This window comes from Pristiophorus japonicus, chromosome 6 (assembly GCF_044704955.1).
Source record: "Pristiophorus japonicus isolate sPriJap1 chromosome 6, sPriJap1.hap1, whole genome shotgun sequence".
NCBI classification, from domain to species: domain Eukaryota; kingdom Metazoa; phylum Chordata; class Chondrichthyes; family Pristiophoridae; genus Pristiophorus; species Pristiophorus japonicus.
Window position 1 is genome coordinate 35,555,406 of NC_091982.1, and position 23,517 is coordinate 35,578,922.

At 40.3% G+C, this 23,517-nt stretch overlaps 1 protein-coding gene across 9 annotated transcripts in view; it reads left to right on the top strand.

Moving 5' to 3' along the window:
* The window catches only part of chrdl2 (chordin-like 2), a 122,634-nt gene that overhangs the window by 63,380 nt on the left and 35,737 nt on the right, over window positions 1-23,517 (top strand). For all 9 annotated transcript variants that reach the window (XM_070882755.1, XM_070882758.1, XM_070882751.1 and 6 more), the window contains 3 exons: window positions 10,993-11,138; window positions 15,737-15,830; window positions 16,672-16,739. In XM_070882755.1, the coding sequence (XP_070738856.1) occupies window positions 10,993-11,138; window positions 15,737-15,830; window positions 16,672-16,739 (308 nt within the window). The remainder of the gene's footprint in view (window positions 1-10,992; window positions 11,139-15,736; window positions 15,831-16,671; window positions 16,740-23,517) is intronic.

The following is a 23,517-nucleotide window of genomic DNA, read 5'->3' on the forward strand; positions in this document are numbered from 1 at the left end:
GCTGTAGAATAACTGTAACCTAAAATACTCCATGTACACACACTCATTACATGAAGTCCTTTAGCTCTTACTAGGCTTTTCCATTGTTGTCAAAGTGGTGACAATTAGTGCTGCCCATGATTTCAGTCAGGCTTTAAGTGATGAGCTATCATCATCATTTGAGTTTTACTTCCATAACTTTAATTGAAGGCCCAGTTTACAGTTTGTTCGAATGAAACCTGAATTAGCTGTGTAAAACTAAAACATTTTTACAATATTTAATACATCAGGCGCCACACAGTGCACAAGGCTCCAAGCACACAGCTAGCCACAAACACATAGTAACACATGTACAGATAGATACACATTAAAATACATGTACGGCTGTTTCAATGGGGTACAAGTGGTAGAAGGTGGCCATTCACTCTCAGCCAGAGTTCAAATCCAGCAGAGTGATGGGATGAAATTCTCTTGCCTGTTTTCACAGATCCTACATTGAATGGGTTTGGACAGTATCAATCCACTGGGGATGGGTCCACAGAACCAAATTGCCTCAGGCTGTAGAAATAATTAACATTGGGCCAGGTTTTGCAGTGAAAATAATGGTGAAGCGAACAGTGATCAACGTTATTTATATGCAAGTCGGACAGCAACTTCCGGCGAGTGCACAAGAGAAGTTAAACATGAAAATCTGGAAGTTGCTGTCTGAGATGCAAGCTCCCCCTTAAGCTGCGCGATAAATGGCATGGCTCTCCATTCAAATGTATTGAATGGCAGGAAGTTCCTGTAGTGACGTTGCAGATATGAACTAAACTCACATTAACAGTTAGGGCTTGTCTATTCTTTTAACGGTGTGGTAAGTTTTAATTAAACAACCCCTCTGGGACTGAAAAGTAATTTTTTACAGTGTGGAGTCTCATTCCTTCAGCTTTTAATTATTTTTAAAATCTTTTTCTTTTATCTCTCTCTTAATCCAATCTTTCTTTCTCTCTCTTTATTTTGCTTTCTGTACCTGATTTGACATTGAATTCATTATTCTAACTTTCACTTCCTGATTCTGACTCCGTGCTGCTTATTCAGTTTGATTTGTTAAGGAGATATACAGTTGCTTGTCCTGTTCACACAGGCTCCAGATGTCCTGTAGAGGGTGTTGTGCTGTTTGGATGGAACATTATAGCAAGTCTATGGTCAAGTGCACGTCTAACAAACACGCGAAGCTGCTCACTGCAAAATCTGGTCCAGTAACTTAGCAATCTCATGCAAAGCCATAGCCTGGCTGGTGGGAATTGGGAAATGTATCCTTGATTCTTTTGAGGATGCTCTCTTATGGTATAGGGCTGACACAAATTAGTGTGGCAGGATAGAAAGAGTTTTATTCTGCCTCTACCCGTTTTATACCTGACCTGGGAATGCTTGATATGAATATGGAGGACAGGGTTTTCTGTGCCACCACTGCCTGGTTTTGAGTGATAGTGGGACAGTTGTGAGCTCAAAATGCGATTGGGAGGGAGGGGTCATACAGCTCAGCTGTCATTTTTGGGATTATCCCACGGGAAACGATAGCTGATATTAAATAGGCTTACCCTATATTTGGGCAGGCATATTGAAATGGCAGGAAATGCAGGAAAATGTCATCTGAATAATTTCTCATCTTTAATGCCTTAGAAATGCTGGCCTTCAAGAATGTTTTTTGGTGTTCAGCATTGCTAAGATAGCACAGCATGCTTTGAATATTAAAAGGAAGGTTAAGCCTAGACAAGTTACACTTAAAAGAAAAAACATTAAAAGCCTTTTCACCAGCTCTGGGGAATCCCTGACTGTGTTATACTGCCTCAGGTGCTGCAGCAATTGTCTTTCCTTCTCTACCTGAGGCAGATAACTTGGCAGCAATGCAAATGCTGCTTGCATCTGCTACAAAACTTTAACTGAGCCTGACCCTGGAAGAACTGCTGGTGGGCAGTATTCAGGAGAATAAGTGGAAATAAAGCTTGCCCTGTCACCAATCTGATGAGATTCCTATTGAATTGAAACATCTAGGCTTGAGTGCCCAATGAACTCTCTAAGCGAGACTGCCAGTTTTGTGCAAATGCTTTCTGAATTATAGGGCAATTTGATGTGCAGAGATATTCCCAAATGTTTGAAAAAATGTGTACAGCATTGTCAACATAGTCAGCACAAGCAAGTCCAGTAAATATGACAGCACAAAGGGAGTTAGATATGGCCCTTGCGGCTAAAGGGATCAAGGGGTATGGAGAGAAAGCAGGAACGGGATACTGAAGGAATGATCAGCCATGATCTTATTGAATGGTGGTGCAGGCTAGAAGGGTTGGATGGCCTACTCCTGCACCTATTTTCTATGTTTCTATGTTTCTAAATCTGACAGCGCTACAAGACTTTTCTTCAACTTTATCTTTGGATAATCATGTTTTCGAGAAAGGGTTGTATACAATTTTTGTATTACAAGAAGAATGGGAGGTATATAGCAGATCATAGTTTATGAAAGAGTCATAGTAATATATTATAATGAGGGCTTTTTATGCAGTTTGTCTATTGGAGGATCCATACCTGTGTGTGTTACATCAGAGATTATAGCACATTAGATTGAGGAGATTAACATTTCCCAGAAGAAAGATATGTACATCAATCCTGAATGTGAAGACATAAATGAGAATGTGAACTAGATGGACTGAATTGTCTTTTTTTAAATTTAGGATCTTATGTTCAAGCATTATTGAGAAAGATTCATTATTAACTTGATATTTTCAAAGCTTTCTAGCCCAGTTTTGAAGACAGGTGATGTGGTATGGAATGTTTTAAGTGCAATGGAGGGGTAGTTGGGTTGGGACTTTTATTTTTGTGCTGACATAAAAATGTAATCTCTAACTTCTTCCTAAATGAATGAATTTGAGTGCCCAAAAGATGTTTTCAGCTGACACCATGAAGTCAAGCTTTATGTCTCCTTTGGAGACAACAAAGTGGTGGTAAAATGGAAGTAGCATAATTGAGGGCTTTTGCTGCAGTGTTATAGACATTTCAAAACAATTTCACATCCTGGCTTAGCTTGAAAACATACTTAGCATCTCTAGACATGCTTCTATAAAAAATATTACTCTCAATCTTGATGCAGAAAGTCACTGATTATCGAACTGATTTTGAAGATTTAAGTTGTATTTAAATCACAAAGTAGAGTCGTAATGCTTCCAAATTGTAGCCTGAGAAAATACCCACAACTGTAACATACCACAACAACCATACTTGTGGCGTTTGTGAGCGAGTTGCCACTTGGTGCCAATTTGCATCAATTTAAGGGGTGGTTTGGGTGTAGGCCCGCACACAATAATTTCCTTTGGGACCATTCTAGATATCAGATAGATCAAGGCTTTCATCATTTCAGTGGGGGGAGGATTGCAAAACTTAACAATACCCAGTATCTTTGCAGCATTCAATTAGCTTATAAAATACTTCTGCTTCATAATTAGGTACAACTATCTATTCAATGTCCTGCCTAATTTATTTTGGGTGCGCGGTCCCTTTAATGGGCTATGCAGTCCATTCAAAGTTTTGCGCATGCATGAAATTCACATTTGAAAAGCCGGGCCCGGGCTATGCAGGACTGGCAGACAGCTTTGCGACCGACAGCTTAACGGGAACGTTGCAACTATTAATCATTTATTAATAGTATACTGCATAAAGGAAAGTGAAATATATTCTGTAATATTGCTACATGCAGTTAAATATTAAGTTATTTTGGAAAATCCTTCATCTAAAGAGGGAAAATTACTTGAAAACAACCTGGGTATGGTAGACTAGTGGTTATGGTACAACACTAAGTCAAATTAGAGTTTTTTGAGGTTGTAACTAGCAGGGTAGATAAAGGGGAATCAATGGATGTAGTGTATTTGGATTTTCAAAAGGTATTCGATAAGGTGCCACACAAAAGGTTGTTACACAAGATGAGAGATCATCAGGTTGGGGTTAATATATTAGCATGGATAGAGGATTAGTTAAAGGACAGAGAACAGAGAGTAGAGATAAATGGGTAATTTTCAGGTTGGCAAGCTGTTACTAGTGTGGTGCCACAAGGATCAGTGCTTGGGCCTCAGCTATTTACAATCTATATTCATGACTTAGGTGAAGGGACCGAGTGCAATGTATACAAGTTTGCTGATACCCTGTAATACAAAGCTAGGTGGGAAAGTAAGCTACGAGGAGGACAAAAGGAGCCTGTAAATGGATATAGATAGATTAAGTGAGTGGACAAGAAGGTGCCCACTCACTTAATGTTTGGAAATTGAGATTATTCACTTTGGTAGGAAGAATAGAAACACTGAATATTTTTTAAATGGTGCAAAACTATTAAATATTGATGTTCAGAGAGATTTGGGTATCCTTGTACATGAAAACACAGAAAGTTAACATGCAGGTACAGCAAGAAATTAGGAAGGCAAATGGTATGTTGGCCTTTATTGCAAGGATGTTGGAGTACAAGAGTACAGCTGCACTTGTACAGGGCTCTGGAGAGACCACACCTGGGGTACAGCGTGCAGTTTTGGTCTCCGTACCCAAGGAAGGATATACTTACCTTAGAGGGTGTGCAACAAAGCTTCACTAGATTGATTCGTGGGATGAGAGGATTGCCCAATGAGGAGAGATTGAGTAGAATGGGCCTACACTCTCTGGAATTTAGAAGAATGAGAGGTGATCTCATTTAAACATACAAGATTTTGAGAGGGTTTGACTGGCCAGATGCTGAGAGGTGGTTTCCCCTGGCTGGAGAGTCTAGAACTCGGGCCCATAGCCTCAGGATAAGAGGTAGCTCATTTAAGACCTATACACATTGGAGTTCAGAAGAATGAGAGGTGATCTTATTGAAACATATAAAATAATGAGGGGGCTCAACAAGGTGGATGCAGAGAGGATGTTTCCACTGATGGGGGAGACTAGAACTAGAGGACATAATCTTAGAATAAGGGGCCGCCCATTTAAAACTGAGATGAGGAGAAATTTCTTCTCTCAGAGGGTTGTAAATCTATGGAATTCGCTGCCTCAGAGAGTTGTGGAAGCTGGAACATTGAATACATTTAAGACAGAAATAGACAGTTTCTTAAACGATAAGGGGATTAGGGGTTATGGGGAGCGGGCAGGGAAGTGGACTTGAGTCCATGATCGGATCAGCCATGATCGCATTAAATGGTGGAGCAGGCTCGAGGGGCCTTATGGTCTACTCCTGCTCCAATTCCTATGTTCTTATGTTCTTATGACTGAGATGAGGATACATTTATTCACTTAGAGGATTGTGAATCTTTTGAATTTTCTACCCCACAGAGCTGTGAATGCTCAGTCATTGAGTATATTCAAGGCTGAGATAGATAGATTTTTGGACTTTTAAGACAATCAAGGGATTTGGGAATCGCTTGGAAAGTGGAGTTGAGGTCGAAGATTAGTCATGCATGGCGGAGCTGGCTCGAGGGGCCATCTGGCCTACACCTGCTCTTATTTCTTATGTTTCTTAAATCATGGCATCTTATGAAATTGCAATCAATAAAATAAATAAAAGCACAACTGATTCAGGGAAGAGATCATGTTGATCTAGCCCACGTGACTGCAGTCCCAGACTCCGGGGGTGAAACTGGACATGTGCAGGGATGCAAAGCAGGCAGAATCGCCTTTGCCAACCGTTATATGACATGCCTGATATTCAGTTCCATTGAAGTCAATAGAACTGAACATAGAGCGGGGCGTGTAACAAGCAATCGATGCAATTCTGCCTATTTTGTGTCCCTGCCCATGTCCAGTTTCACCCCTGCAACGTTTGACTCTTAATCCCCGAGGGCAACTAGGGATGGGCAATACATGCTGCCTTGCCAGTATTGCTGCAGTGTTCTTGGGAATGGTGTCTCTCTGAACTGGGAACATGGTTAAGAGGAGAAGAGTATCTCTGTGAAGAGGGCTTAGAAGGGAAGAGTACCTCTCTGAAGGGGAAGATGCCTCTGTGAAGGAGATGGGGAGAAACGTACACGTGAGAACTGCAAGTGAGTAACCCATACTGCAGTGCAGGCCTGTTGCAGTGAAAACATCCAGCAGCCACTGTAGAATGGAGTTTGCAGAGCTACCTTTTCCTGGAACTGAACCTGTTAAACTCAAGAAAGGTGCCCCTTTAATATATTAACAGAGCTCGGACCAATGTCCTCGCAGGGAGAGTGACTAGTGCCATGGGGGAGGGTTTCAACTAATTTGAAGCCATTGCCTTCGGTCCCTGCCACAAACTCCATTACCTTGCCACTGACTCAATTCCTTTCCCTAGCATCTGCCTGAGGCTGAACCAGACTGTTCGCAACCTTGGTGTCACATTTGAGCCTGAAATGAGCTTCCGACCACATATCTGCACCACCACTTAGACCGCGTATTTCCACTTCCATAACATTACCGATTTGGATCCTGCCTCAGCTCATCTGCTGCTGAAACCCTCATCCATGCCTTTGTTATTTCTAGATTTAACTATTCCAACACACTCCTGGCTGGCCTCCCACAGTTTACCCTCCATAAACTTGAGGTTAGCCAAAACTCTGCTGCCCGTGTCCTAACTCAAACCAAGTCCCATTCACCCATCACATTTGTGCTCGCTGTCCTACATTGGCTCCCGGTTAATCAATGCTTCAATTTTAAAATTCAATTCCTTGTTTTGAAATCCCTGCATGGCCTTGCCCCTCTCAGTCGCTGTAATCTCCTCCAGCCCCACAATCCTCCAAGATATCTACACCCCTCTAATTCTGGCATCCCTGATTTTAATCTCTCAACCACTGGTGGTCGTGCGTTCAGCTGCCAAGGCGCTAAGCTCTGGAATTCCCTCCCTAAGCCTCTCCACTTCTCTACCTCTCTTTCCTTCTTTAAGATGCTCCTTAAAATCTAGCTCTTTGCTGAAGCTTTTGGTCATCTGCCCTAATATTTCCTTTTATGGCTCGGTTTCAAATTTTGTCTTATAACTCTCCTCGGGATGTTTTACTACATATAAGGCGCTATATAAATGAAAATTGATGTTGTTGGCAGGGGGATGGGCAACAGGATGACACATTTGAGAGGAGAAGGAAGGTGCACAGAAGACTGGGAAAGACAAATAGTACTAAAGTAAAGAATAGTTCAGAATTAGGAGGGGTCAGACAGGGGGCAAATGCAAGGCAGTCTAAAATGGGTTTGGGGTGCATGTGTGTAAATGCATGTAGCATGGTAAAAAAAAGTTGGTGAACTGCAGACACAAGTTGCCACATGTGACTATGATATAGTGGCAATAACAAAGATCTGGCTCAAAGAAGGGCAGGATTGGGAGCTTAATATTCTTGGATACAAGGTACTCAGGAAAAAGAGGGAAGGAAAAAACAGAAAGGGGTGGCAGATCAAATAAACTATTACAGCACAGCAAAGGTATGATGTAGTTGAGGGGCCAAAGACAGAATCTATTTGGTTAGAATTAAGGAGCAATAGAAGAGATATTACACTACTGGGTGTAGACTTAATAGTGGGAAGGAGATGGAGGAGAAAATTTGCCTGCAAATTACAGAAAGATGCAAGAACTATAGAGTGATAATGGGGGACTTCAATTATCCTAATATAGACTAGGATAGTAACAGTGTATAGGGAAAAGAGGGGAAGGAATTCTTGATTATGTTTACAAGAGAACTTTCTTTATCAGTATGTTTTAGTCCAATGAGGAAGGAAGCAGTGCTGGATCTAACTCTGGGGAATGAAGTGGGGCAAATGTTTTTGGGGGGGCTGGACATTTGGGGAACAGTGATCATAATATCACTAGGTTTAGAATACCTATGGAAAATGACAAAGAAAAATCAAGTATAAAAATGCTTAACTCAGAGGGGTTATTTCAGAGTTAAAAAGCGATCTGGCCCAGGTAGGTTAGAATCAAACATTGGTGCACAAAACAGTAATTGGACAATGGGATACCTTCAAAGAGGAGATAGTTCAGGTAGACTAGATACAATCCTGCGAGGGGGAAAGGAATGACATCCAAAGTTATAGCTTCCTGGATGACCAACGATATAGAGATTAAAATTAAACAAAAAAAAGGAGATTTATGGTAAATGTAAGTTTGACAATACAGTAGAGAACCAAACTGAATACCGAGTATAGAGGAGATCTATAAACGTGAATAAGAGGGGCAAAGAGAGAGTATGAGAATAGATTAGCAGTTAACATTAAAAGGGAAAAGTCTGTTATAAACATATAAATAGTAAAGGGGTAGTCAAAGGAAGAGTGGGGCCAATTAGTGACCAAAAAGGAGATCTTCTTGAGGAAGCAGAGGGTATGGCTAAGGTACTAATTGAGTACTTTGCATGTCTTCACTTGAGAAGAGGCTGCTGCCAATGTAGCAGTAAAGGAGGAGGTAGTAGCGATATTGGATTGGACAAAAATAGTTAAAGCGGAGGTACTTAAAAGGTTGGCAGCACTCATAATGTAGAAAAGTCACCCGGTCCAGCAACCTAGGTTACTGAGGGAGTAAAGGAGGAAGTTGTGGAGGCTCCAGCCACAATTTTTCAATCCTTCTTAGATATGGGGTGGCTCCAGAGGGCTTCAGGATTGCAAATGTTCCACCCCTGTTCAAAAAAGGGGAGATGGATAAATCTGGCAATTACAGGCCAGTCATCCTAACGTCATGAGTGGGGAAACCTTTAGAGACAATAATCTGGGAATAAATTATTGCCATTTGGTAAATTAACGGCTCATAACTGAAAGTCAGCACTGATTTGTTCAGGGCAAATTGTGTTTGACTAACTTGATTGAGTTTTTTGATGAAGTAGCAGAGAGGATTAATGTTGTGTATATAGACTTTCAAAAGGTATTTGACAAAATGCCACATAATCAACTTGTATGCAAAATTAAAGCCCATGGAATTAAAGGGACAGTGGCAGTTTGGATACATCATTGGCTAAGGGACAGAAAGCAGAGAGTAGTGGTGAACAGTTGATTTTTGGCTCACCACCACCTTCTCAAGGGCAATTAGAGATGGGCAATAAATGCTGGCTATGCCAGCGACGCCTACATTGCTCACATAAAAAATGTAATAACCTGAACTTGGAAATACAGGGCAGAATTTCAAAGTTTGCAGACGACATGAAACTCAGAAATGTAGTAAGCCACGAGGAGGATAGTAACAGACTTCAAGAGGATATAGAGTGGTGAAATGAGCAGATACATGGCAGATGAAATTTAACAGAGAAGTGATACGTTTGATCGGAAGAATGAGGAGAAGCAACATAAACTAAAATAATACAAAAGGGAATGCAGGAACAGAGAGATCTGGGTGTTTATGTACACAAATCTTTGAGGGTAATATGACAAGCTGAGAAGACTGTTAAGACATTTGCGATCCTTGGCTTTATTAATAGAGGCATAGAGAACAAAAGCAAGGATGTTCTGCTAAACCTTTATGAAACACTGGTTAGGCCTCAGCTGGAGTATGGTGTTCAATTTTGGACACACATTTTAGGAAGCCTTAGCGAGGGTGTAGAAGAAATTTACTAGAATGGTATCAGGGATGAGGGACTTCAGTTATGTGGATAGACTGGAGAAGCTGGGGTTGTTCTCCTTAGAGCAGTGAAGAGGAGATTTGATAGGTGTTCAAAATCATGAACCGTTTTGATAGAGTAAATAAGAAGTGTTTCCAATGGCAGAAGGGTCGGTAACCAGAGGGCACAGATTTAAGGTGATAAGTAAAATAACCAGAGATGACATGAGAAAACATTTTTTTTACATAGTGATCTGGAATGCACTGCCTGAAAGGGTGGTGAGAGCAGATTCAATAGTAACATTCAAAAGGGAATTGACCTAAATACTTCAAGGGGAAAGAATTGCAGGGCTGTGGGGAAAGAGCAGGGGAACAGGGCTCGACCAAAGAGCTGGGATGATTGTATCATTCTATGATTCTGTGAATCTGGATAAATGAAAAAAAAAATAATGTAAGGATTGCATTCACACTAACATGCTATTTATTCAACCCACGTTTAAATTCTGCTGCAAAGCTAATAAATCTGTCACAAAGCGAATTAAGCAGAATAAATGCTGATTTTCTAGTGCTCTCATTTTGTTTTTGGAGGGGGGAAAGAGAGTGGATGTGTTTAAATGTAGTATTCCTGAGCTCCCTGTTTGATTGCGTTGAGGGCAGTATCTTGGCATCGGTGTGTGGAAGTCTGGCACCAGTTTCTAGCTAACTGCACGTCACATATCAATCCTGTTGGAGTCTCGTAACTCGCCTGATTAGAAACACATTGACGCTCAGTACCTCCAGGGATCGGCATTTAAAAAAATTATTTAATAAGAAAACATCTCTACCACTGCTTTGACAACTGCGCAAACGCACCATGGCGGCGGACAATACACACGCACAATAAATAGTGTGATCCGCTGTGTACCAGATCCCCGCAGCCTCTCAACGCCTGGTGCGGAATCTAAAGCAGTCTGTAAAATGCAGCAAAATTCTACTTATTCCAGCGGCTTCCCGCACACTCGGGACGTCCTAGCTGCTCTTACACGATTTCCTTGTAACGGTTTTGTTTCTATAAAATAGCAACAATTATGTTCAACATAGATATCGGGGTGTTTAACCCAGTCCATAAGATAACAATCGGCCAGCAAAAACAGAGACTGAATAAAATAAAAATATAGATGTTGGGAGAGTGACATGTCAAATAAATATACATTGTGTGTGGGGATCTGAAAGTATAACATAGCTTGTGGTGTGGTTATTGTTGCACAATACACACATTAAACTCGGTCGTGAGGCCGTGAAAGGCGCTATACAAATGCAAGTCTTCCTTTAACATAAATATACACACATACATACACACCAGTGATGCAATGTGCAGGTGTATTTGTTGAGGAGGCATCTAAAGCATGTCTGAACACATTGGCTTGCATGGACTGGGCACTCATTCCTGTGCATTGACTGGACTTTATGTACACATGTGCTATTTTTAACGCCGTTTCCCCCCTCCTTCTCCAACGCAGAAGAGCATCATATTCCGGCAGCTGCTAAAATCATCGGGAAATCATGTGAATACAACGGCACCAGCTATCAACACGGGGAGATGTTCGTGGCCGAGGGATTATTTCTGTCCCGTCACCCCAACCAGTGTGCACAGTGCAGCTGCTCGGTGAGTCAATGTTCTGCCCAGGTCACCGCACATCGATTCAAGACAAACCTTTGTCCTGGCCAGCGAACTCCCACCGCATTGTGTGTGTGTGTTACTGACATTGTAATGCAATCTCAAGCAGCCCTTAAACTAGTTTTATCTATACACACATATATGGACTTCTCCTTTAAATACTACCTGGCGCGGTTTACCGTCGGTAATTACAATGGAAATCAACCATCTGACCCTCGAACTCGAACAATTGTGTCTCTGTTTTGGAGCTTTATATAGTTTGAACTGACGGGATGTGGGTCTCGATAATCATTTTTTTTTTGGGGGGGGGGGGCATCGTATAAAAGCCTCGTAGAAAGTGCTGAATGGGCAGCTTACACTTCGAGCCTGAGCAATTCCTTGCAGCTTTTTTTTTACATGTCGAATGCTGGCGTCTCAGTGCTACTCCAGCCATCTGCTGCCAAAACACACGTCGGTTTGTGGACATTTATTTGTGAGATTGTTTTCCACTCGTTGTAGCGGCGGGAATGCCAAATTGGTGGCGCCGAATTAATAGAAACATTTCATGTTAGCCAAGCTATTAGGGAGGACGTAGCACAGCGCCTTCTATTTATTTTTGCACGAGAAAAATGAGAGTATAAATTAACTCTGTTTACATCCAGACAAGCAATTGCAAACAAAAGAAAAGCCTGGTGGAAGTTGATTAAAAAAATATAAGACGAGCAGGATGAGTCAAGGCACCTTTTTGCACGTCATGTTTAACGTTTTTGCTAAGTTTTACTGCAAATGTGTTATTTCTATCGGTTAAAATAGACAGCAAAAATAATCCAAAAGACTTAGGCGTAGGATTTTTTTTAAACAAAAGCTTATTCTCAAAAGCAAGAGAGAAGATTGGAACATACTTGTGTTCATATTGGCTCCAAGTCATGTTTTCATACACCACTGAGAATATCCTCTGCAGCAGACAGCACCTCTCCTTAGCCTGAGGTCAAATCAGCTCTACTTAAAAACACAAAATGGAAGTCCAGTTTCTGCACAAAAGTACTGTTCTTTCATTGCGTTGAAGGTTTAATTGAAATAATACATTTTCATGAGCATGAAAAACTTAATAATTCAGGCAATTGAAAGGCTCATCCTGTGGTCTCAATTTTTGTGCTTAATGTGTACAATACTGTTCAATGAATTGACAATCAACAGATACAAAGGGTTGTGCTTCTGACTCACATTTAACCAAAATCATGAAGAGAAATTAATGCAGATTTTCTCTATGCAGCCACATACAGTTTAACATTTCCTCTTAAATAGATATTTGAAACAATGTCTATGTGACGCGATGGGGCCTGAAAGCTAGATTTAAAAAAAATCTCCAGCCATACAGGCTCTTTTTTGTCCCCCAATCCTCTCCCTTCATCTTCTCTTGAAGCCACTGACTTGCTGGGATACAGGTCCATGGGTGGTAGCAATTTTCTAGTACCTCATCCAAATGGCAATGGTTGATGAGTGAGCAGACTATTTCACTGTGGAGAGCCTCATGCCAACCCTTATCCTGCCTTCACCTGGGTCATTTTTACACTTTTAGAGGCCAGTGTGCTCATTGACTGTATATTTTTTTTAACTGTAGGGAATAAGTTTGCCAATTACTTCAGTTTTTTGGTGGGTGGGTTTATTCTGTAAGATTTTGTTCGGCCTGCCAACAGTAACCTAGCCAATCAGGATCCGTCTGCAATAATGTTTTGTGCCTCTCAAATGGCATAATGGCTACTTAACTAATAAAATAAGAACCAAAGACATTAAGACCAGCTCCAGAAAGTGGAAAATTGTGGAAAAACCGACTGAGCAGCAAACTTGGACAGCTCAATTTACTGACAAGCCATTTTTTGCATTTTGAAAGAATGATTTATAGATTCATGGCAATAAAACAAAAACATTTCCTGTTATGCACATAATCAACATCCGAACTTTGAATTTAGAAACAAAAAGTGTCCAATAATTCAAGTTTTAAAGTGTTGTGCATGGTCTACTTGTGCAGATTGCAGTGAAAATCATATTTAAATTATTTATTAGCTAGTTCTGGCCTTTGTTGTACTTGTTTTAAGTTAAAGATCCAAATTTAGAAGTTTTTGATTTCACAGGAGGGGGCCGACACTCCCAGACAACATTCTCCCACCTGCAGGAAGAGTGGATCTAACAATTACAGCAAAATCTATATTGAAGAGATACTCTGTCAAAGAGTAAATCTGCAGCCTCATTGGATTAACTCTAGTTCATTGGGTGATCTAATTGCTAGCTGGTTGTTTTAATTTTCCCAGCAGAAAACTGACACATTCTGACAGCTCATTAATGAGGCCTTAACAGGGCCAAACATGCAATAGAACATTGTCACAGTTTCATTTTTTGAGGTAAAAACAAGAGAGGAAAAATGTAAAAAAAAGTTTCAGTTTATTTCATGTTTTTTGTCAGTTTAATAGCTTTCTCTGCCAATGTCAATAAACAATTTCAGGAAATATCTGCTCCCTCCAAGGTGAAGATCACTGGAATGTGATCAGGAACAGGACCCCAAGCTGATTTATTTTCTCTTCTCTAGCCCCAGAAACATTAAAACCAATTGGACTGTTCTAGAGCATTGATCAGCTAATTTAACAGAGACCAAAATCAAGACTAAGACCTTCTGGGTCTGTATGGATTAATACGAAAGGTGTTGCCTGTACCCAACAGTACATCAAGAGATTTTTATCTTCTTTATTATTTATAATAGTTAGTAGGGATTAACTAAATAGAATTAATCAAACCTTTGCAAGAATTCTTTTGTTATACTTTAGAAAAAGATAGGTGGAAGGAGGGTCGTGTGGAGCATTAATACCGAGTTGAATGCCTGTTTCTGTGCTGTAAATACTTAGCAATTACTTTGTAATTCGAGTACTGACAAACAATGATGATTGATTGTCAATTCTAGATATATAATTGTTTACTAGTTTATAAAACCCTATGTTGAGTATTTGATATGACAAAATACAACTCACAGGGAACTAAAATAAATACTTTTGGCACAGAATAAGCGCCAAATGAACTATTTGGATACATCAAAAATGATATAATGAAGCATTAGAAAGTTGGTGCACCAGCCAACACATTGTATAGCATATTGGAACACATAATTTCAATATTTCAAAAATCACCACTGAATATTCTGTTTATTTACATTTTATGTCTGCCTAATACAAATATAAAAGATTCAGATCTATAGTATTTCAGATTTCTATCTATTGAGGAACACATTTGGTAGATTATCACTTGGTTTAAAGATTCTCATCAGATTATTTGATTAGGTTCCTACCTCCCTTCAGCAGTGAAAGTTTGTTATCTTGAATTTCCTTCAACTACAGCACAAACTGTAACTGGAAATCCATCATGCGGCTAACATTGGGAAGAAGCCTACATTGGATTCCAATATTATTTAGCAATATTGTTTTATTTAATGATTTTGTAGTATTAATTTTGTCATAGCATTTGTCAGCAGAGAAGGAGGCCAGGTGACCCATCACATCTATTCTGGCTCTTTGAAAATATTACAACTTAGTTCCATTTCTCTGCCCTTTCCCTATTCGCCTATACATTTTTATTTTATTATATCCCATTGGTGTTTGGATCACATCACCAATGTAATTTTAAATACATTTGTATCAAAAGTAGACATTAAATGCTTTTATAAACAACACTGAGGTCTCCTATGAATACACCATACAGTTATATTTGCTACATAATAATTCTGCTTTCTTAGGGGGTTAAATTACTGAATTTTTTAGGTTCTCCATTCTTAATCGAACATTCCCAACTAGGAGGTTGAGGAAGTGACCTGCTCCTATACCTACTGATGTTGTTCTGACTGGTGAAATTACTTTTTGTTTGCCACTCTTCCCCCCACTAATAGCTCAGCTGAAATTAGGGATGGGGCTTGTTGGGCAGAAATGACCTTATTCTGTATCTAAAAAGGTGGTTGGAGAAGAATTACTCAGCTTGCTAATTAGCAACTGCATTCACAAAGAATGTGTATATGACTTTGCTCTACATATGGACAGGCAATTCTTCACCTTTTTCTTATTTTTATGTTCTAAAAAATTTGTTATCTAGGTGATCATACATTCCTACCACTGTGTTGTGTAACATGTTGGCTTATCATTGCGTAAGGAAACTGTTTTATAGTAAAGGAATAAGTAAAATTCTGTTTTTATTACATGAGTTTTTATTGGTGTTTTGGGAATTGCATTCTGCAATTTTGTACACTTATAATTAGGCCCACTGGTTTATAATGCCAGAATAATTCAAATTCTATTTTTTTCTTTGTATCGTGGATCACGTGCCATAATTCTGTCCAATTTTCTGTGAAAGTCACAATTTAATGCCTTTGCTGAAGCACCATAAAACAGTTTCATTTGAATATTGAAATCTGACTGGCTGAATTCTGATGAAACAGTACAGATGATATTCATTAGTGCTAATGACAGTCAGTGTTCTAAAGTGTTAGTGTTGAGAATATTTTTCATAAGAGTGCAGGAATGCTCCTGTGGTCTTGAAAATGCTAATGGTTTCTTCTTTTCTCTGATGTGAAGGAAGGAAATGTGTACTGTGGCTTGAGGACATGCCCAAAGCTGACCTGCCCATTCCCAATAACTGTTCCTGACTCTTGTTGCCAGGTTTGCAGAGGTAATTTCTACATCTTTACATGTTTCTACTTCACACACATATATATATATATATAACTTTTGGAACATTTTGTACTCATTAGGGAATGCAATATTTATCCAACTTTTGGTATCTTGTGTCAGTATCAAGCAATTTCAGATCAGGTATGACATGTACCAGATGTAGAGTAACATTCTCTCTACTTTGCCAGAACAATCTACAATGTAAATCCTCAGACGGTCTAAATCCTCAGATAAGCAACCCCTATTGTGCATGTAAGATTTTTGATTGAGATTACTAATTTAGTGCAAATTAGGATCAAATTATGAGCAATTTGTGATGCAGATTCATGCCCACCAGAAACTGATCTAAGATTACCCTTAACTCATGTCTCCCTCCAGCTGGAATTTAAAGGACCATCATCATCAAAAAGTGTTTGAAAATAAACAAAATATATCTGATGAACAGAAGATGCAATGCCGCTAATCAAAACAATATAATTTTATCAATTCTGCATGCCACTATTATGATGAATGTGAAGTAGAGCACTTCTCTATCCTCAAAAAGATTTGTCAAACACTCTTCCACAAAGAAATTGGAACTGTGGAAAATAAAGCAATAAGGTTATAGACTAAATATACAAACTGTAAGAAGTAGGAATTTAAAATATGTATCATAATAGACCTTATGACTTGTGTCTAAAGTACTCTCGAGTTTCCAGTCTGATGGCACATGCTACTTCTCCCTATTGCATGCCCTCCTTATGGGGCAGAGCATTTCCAAAAGAAATGTGTCAAGCAGTGGTTTACTCAAAGAAGCTAGTATATTTCCTGCTTCTTAAAATATCTGTCTTTGATAACAGGAGAAGGAGACTCCTCATGGGACACATCAGATGCAGAGATATTTCGGCCACCATCCAATAGAGAAGCGGTACGTATATAATAGACACAGTTCCAAATATGAAAATGGAGATCATATTTCACAACAACTAGCAGCCAAACCAATAAGCACAATTTCATACTAAGCAGCGCATACATACATACCAATATTTTTTTTATTTAAGTAAGGATTTCACAATTTTACCTTCCATTTATCTTAACAATTTAAGAATCAAACAGAGTAAGTAGGCCACAGATTCTCTTTGCATGAAGTCATTATGTTGTGACAAATTTGTTATTGGCACATTTATTTTGTCTGGTTTTGGTGTCTCATTGGCAACTACACTGGATTAGCTGACATGGTGGTATAAGGTGGTTTAATTATTGTTTAATCCACAAGATATTTTTCACCAAATGTTGATAATGTGTTAATTAATCATTCAAAATGGTTCAACTAGTAGCTTCTTGTGTTTACACAGTGTCAGCAAATCATGGAAACTGGTCACTCAAACTAATTCTCAGAATCTCTGTGACAGGCTTTAAGTTTCACCATTTCATCAGACATCGTGAAACTTTGAGGACAATGTTGCAAGTTCGGACAATAAAAGCTGACGAGTCTTTTGATGCTAAGAAAAATCTAAATCAATAAAGCCAGGCTACATATGGTTAGCTGGAACATAAAGTTTATAATTCATTTAAACCAATTGACAAAGAATGCAACTTTGGATGCTCCAATTGGCAGGTGCTAAAATTGGCCTCAGTGCCCCCAGGATGGGGTGGGGGGGGGGGGGGGGCAGGGGGGAGGTTATGAATCATCCCAGTTCCTCTTGATGGAAAGTGTGTGTGGATATGGCGAGCACCGGAGTGGTCAAATTGGCTGCTGGTACTTATTGTCCAGAAACAGATGTGGGCAATGTACCAGAGAACAGCTGGCATCTATGGAACCTATCAGTGTAGTCAGTAGTTTCAAAAGAGAAGGGATAAAAGAGTAAATTGGCAAGAAAACCAATTTTATTAATTTTGTATAAGTAGGGTTACGATAACTGACATTCACTGCTATAAAAATGCAGATGTTCAGCTGGTACTTAAAGCAATCACGATGGACTAGCCTGCATACCAGTTTCTTGCATTTTGTTCCCATTCTCCAAAGATCACATTACTACTTCTGATTTGAATTTGCTATGTTGACTCGTTCATACAATCACCATTATAAAAATACAAATATTGATACACATTAATTGTTACAGTTGTTGGAAATATAGGCAATATCTCACCATCATTCGATGACAAAAATATCTTAATTGATAGCTAATTGCACTGTCTACCAAGTGATGAAATCATAAGTCATGCAACAACTTACATTTCTATAGCATCTATACATCTCCTCACATACATAAAGTCACCTCAATGCATTTTACAATGAGAAAGAATGAAGTAGACATTGAGCAGGCAGAGGAAAGGGGTGGGTGTTGTGGGGTGGAGCCAACATGGTTAAAGGCAAAGGTTGAAAGCAAGACAGGAGATGACAGGGATTTATGGAAGCAGTTCCACAGGACATGGGTATAATGGGTAAAAGAGCATTCACAAGTGGTGGAGTGAAGGGAGCGGGCACTAGGTGTCAGAGAAGTGGAGGGTATAAACCGTATGAGGAGATTATTGAAATAGGGTGGAGTGAGGCCATGAAAGTGAAAATGAGGGTGATAAATTCAATTAGCTGTGTGACAGGGAGTCAGTGGAAAAAACAAAGATGATGGCATGTGGGACTTTGTGCTGGTGAGGACACAGGCCACAGCATTCTAAATAAGTTGTAATTTATGGAGGATAGAGGCTGGTTAGAACAGTGTTTAAAGAGTAAACCTGAAGAGATAAAAATATGGATTAGGGTTTCGCTGGCAGTGGAAGGAGAAGTGGCAGAGGGAGGTGATGTTGCAATGATGAAAGAAAGCATAAGATCATAATAACATAAGAAATAGGAGCAGGAGTAGGCCATTCGGCCCCTCGAGTCTGCTCCTCCATTCACTGGGATCATGGCTGATCTTCTCCCTCAACACAACTTGCCTACACTATTCCTATATCCCTTGATTCCTTTAATATCCAAAAATCTATCGATCTCTGTCTTGAATATACTCAATGACTGAGCTTCCACAGCCCTCTGGGTAGCGAATTCTAAAGATTCTCAACCCTCTGAGTGAAGAAATTTCTCCTCATCTCAGTCCTAAATGGCCGACTCCATATTCTGAGACTGTGATCCCTGGTTCTAGACTCCCCAGCTAGGGGAAACATCCTCCCTGCATCTACCCTGTCAAGTGCTGTAAGAATTTTGTATGTTTCAGTGAGATAAGCAGTTTTAGCAGTGGATGAGATTGGGCTCAGATTCAAGCAGTATGCCATGGTACCACAGCTACGGACTTAGTCTGAAGCAGCTGGCGAAGTTAATGGAGTCAAGGCTAGAAGGCTAGAGGCATGTGCTGGTAGGATCCAAAGAAAGGTTTCATCAATAGGCTGGAGGGCATTTTGACTTATCTTAATTTGCAGTTTGAGAGTATAGCAGCAACCTTGAGATTGATGCAGAAAGCAGAGAGGTAAAGGTGGGTGTTAGCATAAATATTGCTTAAAATTATATTGTTGAGGAACAGTGAGCTAGACTTTCCACTATGCGATATTTCCAGCTTTAGTGCTTTTTTTATTTTTCAGGATCGCTGCAATATAACCCATTTTAAAAACCGCTAGTTTCACCTTTTTAATTTGGGCGATAGCCTTAGTGATGTGAAATGGGCCTTAGCGATGTATTCAGTTATACAATGCTATTCTGCGCATGCATGTTTTTTTCTGACAAAGAACTTTTCCCACGGGGGTTGACAGAGCGAACAGGGGACCTGGTCCCCATCAGTAATATTATAGAACCTTTCTTTTATTCTAGTCCCTGTTGCTTTATAAAATAAAATCTATCAGTCACATGAGGTAAACTCCATTTCCTTCCTCAACAGATGATATACCCTAGTTCTGCTTCGACTTGTACTGTGGACCAGAGGGGGGAAAAATCCATGATTAATATTAACCCTGACATTACAGCAATGTACTTGTATGTAACTTTTCTCATTTTATTCTCCCATCTCTATTCTACAGCATGTGACTAGTGATCAATACTGGTTGAGAAATTACAGGCCCCCCCATCACTATAAATCGCTATAAATGCCCTTAATTTGTCCTCAACAAATACAAAGTGATTAGATGATTGGCAAGAGTCAAAAAGGCCCTTAAAATCACTCACAAATTAATTCTCCTGATAGCCTTTTACTACAGATCCTCCCTGTAGTGCCGAGTAGTCCCGAGTTATTGCAACTTTTCTTCAGTCTATTTTTGGGCCAGCGATCATTTGGACGAATTATGGGCGAAATGCCGAAAGTAACGCTTGCCGATAATCTGGGCTATAATCGGGTGCAATTATGAGCAAATAGTCCATTATGAACACTATTCTTGGCCTTGCATGAGGATGATGTCATATATTTTTTAAAGTAGGCTGGGCGATGCAGCTCATTCAGCAGTGCCAAAAGTTGGGCCGGTGATAAATGGGCTATAATCGGGCGCTAGTTTCCATTTTTCAGCAAATATGTCAATGTGTCAATGGCAGAAGATAACTGAGGAGGATGAGGAGACACACAAAGCAACACTCAAAAACTGGTTGAGAGAAAAAGTGTGCGTGTGAAAAAGGGAGAGAGAAACAAAGGGAGACGGCGCAAGACAAGACCAATACTGTGTGAGAGGTAGACTGAAAGCGAGTGTAAGTTTGATTCAGTGCTAGAGCTGTGGGAGTAAGACTGAGGAAGTAAATTAAATGCATTGACAGTGAGTGAATATGTTAAGAGGAATGGGCAGACACGTGGCAGATGAAATTTAATGCAGAAAAGTGCAAAATGATATATTTTAGAAGAAAGAACGAGGAGGGGCAATATAAACCAAAGGGTACAATTTTTAAGGTGGTGCATGAACAGAGAGACCTGGGGGAATATGTGCACAAATCATTGAAGGTGGCAGGGCAGGTTGAGAAAGTGGTTAAAAAAGCATATGAGATCCTGTGCTTCATAAAGAGAAGCATAGAGTACAAAAGCAAGGAAGTTATGATGAACCTTTATAAAACACTGGTTCAGCCTCAGCTGGAGTATTGTGTTCAATTCTGGGCACTGCACTTTAGGAAGGATGTGAAGGCCTTAGAGAGAGTTCAGAAATGATTTACAAGAATGGGTACAGCGGGACCTGGAGGTATGTGTGCATAAAACACAAAAGGATAGTATGCAGGTACATCAAGTGATCAGGAAGGCCAATGGAATCTTGGCCTTTATTGCAAAGGGGATGGAGTATAAAAGCAGGTAAGTCTTGCTACAGCCATACCTGTTATTGGTGAAGCAATACCTGGGATACTGCGTGCAGTTTTGGTTTCCATGTTTACGAAAAGATATACTTGCTTTGGAGACAGTTCAGAGAAGGTTCACTAGGTTGACTCCGGGGATGAGGGGGTTGACGTATGAGGAAAGGTTGAGTAGGTTGGGCCTCTACTCATTGGAATGCAGAAGAATGAGAGGTGATCTTATTGAAACGTATAAGATTATGAGGGGGCTTGCAGATGGATGCAGAGAGGATGTTTCCACTAATGGGGGAGACTAGAACTAGAGGGCATGATCTTAGAATAAGGGGCCGCCCATTTAAAATTGAGATGAGGAGAAATTTCTTCTCTCAGAGAGTTGTAAATCTGTGGAATTGCTGTGATTAGTTGACAGCTGCAAAAGTGGTATAAATGCTACCATTTCACAGCTGTTCAATTTCCAATTTTAGAAGCTGGAGCCTTCAGGATTTGGAATACACTTTTCAGCTTTATGGAGGTTTGAATGTTTACAGTGAACTCTCTATCCAGTGGCACCTCCTTGGAGCAACCTTTCTCACCATTGACAGATCGCTTCTGTCATCTCAACTTCAGTTGCCATCTATTCCATCAGCATCGGTGCCCTTGAAAAAATCTCATGTTGGTCCTCAGAATCCCACCACGATCAGCCCCAACACCAACATTATGAAGCACATCAGCATGACTAACAACAGCACCAACTGTCTCTGCAATCACCTGATGCTGCACAGGACACAGGGCATCAGCACCTGACCATATTGCAGTCCAGGAGGCCAGGGATGGCCTCGCCATGGCCAGATTAGTGTCACTTGATGCTGTACACCCTGGCTGCCACTTCATGGGCCAGGTTGGCACCACCCCACGCCAACACCATAAAGCATCCCTATAATGCCCAAACCATTCCTTTCGCACTCATCACCATTGGGGAGGGGAGGGAGGGGGTTGGGGGCTACCGTTAAGTCTCACCATTTACTGCAACTTACTAAGCCACTTCCAAAAGTACACACAGATCTGTCCAAGAAGGCAAAGTGTTGGAAATAAATATTTCAGTGTTTGACAACACATTAACAAAAACTTTACATGAACATTGGCTATAATACCACTACCCCTGTGTGTTGTTAGTTGGTATGATTGGACATGGATGAGGGTGAGTGTGATGGGTGGCTAGTGAGATGGAGAAGTGAAAATATAGATAGAGAGGGAGGGGTGGGTGGAGGTGCAAGGTAAGTTGGAGTGAGTAAGGATGTACAGGAGTAGGGGAGGGAAGGCAGAGTGATGGGGATGTGATGAGTGGCACAGCAGGATGAGGTTGAGTGTGGCTTTGCAGTAACGTCTTGTGATCTACTGAGATCATTGAAAGGTTTGTACCACTGCAGCCAGGTCCTCCTGACGACATCCCTGCTTGTGCCCTCCTGTGTAATGTGCAATCAGGCTGCATTGGTCTCTTCCGCCCATTGGAATGGAAGAGAACCTCCCTGCGTGCATATGGAGGGAGTCATGGGAGAGCCTGGGTGCAGCCATGCACCTTTGTGCAGTGCTTGTCAGTGTTTGCAGCTCCTCCGTGCTGCAGAATATTGACAGCACAACTGTCAAAATGATTGCGGACATGGTCCTTTTAAGGAAACTGGCTGATGACGCTTCATCAAATGATGTCATCAAACCCGCCTCCTTTTAATTGGGAACCTCGCAGGGCAGGCTTAACAAGCACAATCAAGGTGAAATTAGATCGGAGTCCTGGATCAGCACAGTTGCGGGGCCGGGATTCGCCAAGGACGTCTCCTGCCCCGGACCTGCCGAGGTTAGTCAAATCCAGCCCTAAGAGTGAGTGAAAGCTTAATAGATTGTGACAGACAGTGAAAATGAATGTGTAGCCCTCTGTGCTTTCCCTCATTTACTTAACATAAAATATAAGTGTCCGCATGTTTTTGTCATGTGGAAACTGTATTACAATTTTTTGCAACATTTATTATAATAGAAATCTCCAAATAATAAAAAGGAGTACTGATTGAGCTCCTAACATGTTAAATTTAATAGTACAAATCATATCTGAGTAGCTGGGTAGGGTTACAAATTCACTTTGAATTTCAATCTCAGACAGCTTCAAGCATTTGACTCAAAAGTGCAATAGTTGAACATAATATACAACAAAGAAAAAAAATGGAGACAGACAGCATCTGAACTTATTCAAACTGAAGACAGATAGAGTTGCTAATGCACCAAATTTAGAAGTAATATAAGAGCTGCTCAAAACAGAAAGTGTTCAGCTCAGATCAGGTTTTTATTAATTCGAACATATTTTTGGCAGAATACTATATGAACAAAAATTAAGTCAAAATCTTTCATAAACAACACTATGCACACACAAGCTTTCTGATGTTGCACCCTAGCACAAATCACCCGCAAAGTATAGTTTTAAACTCATGTTTACAAACTG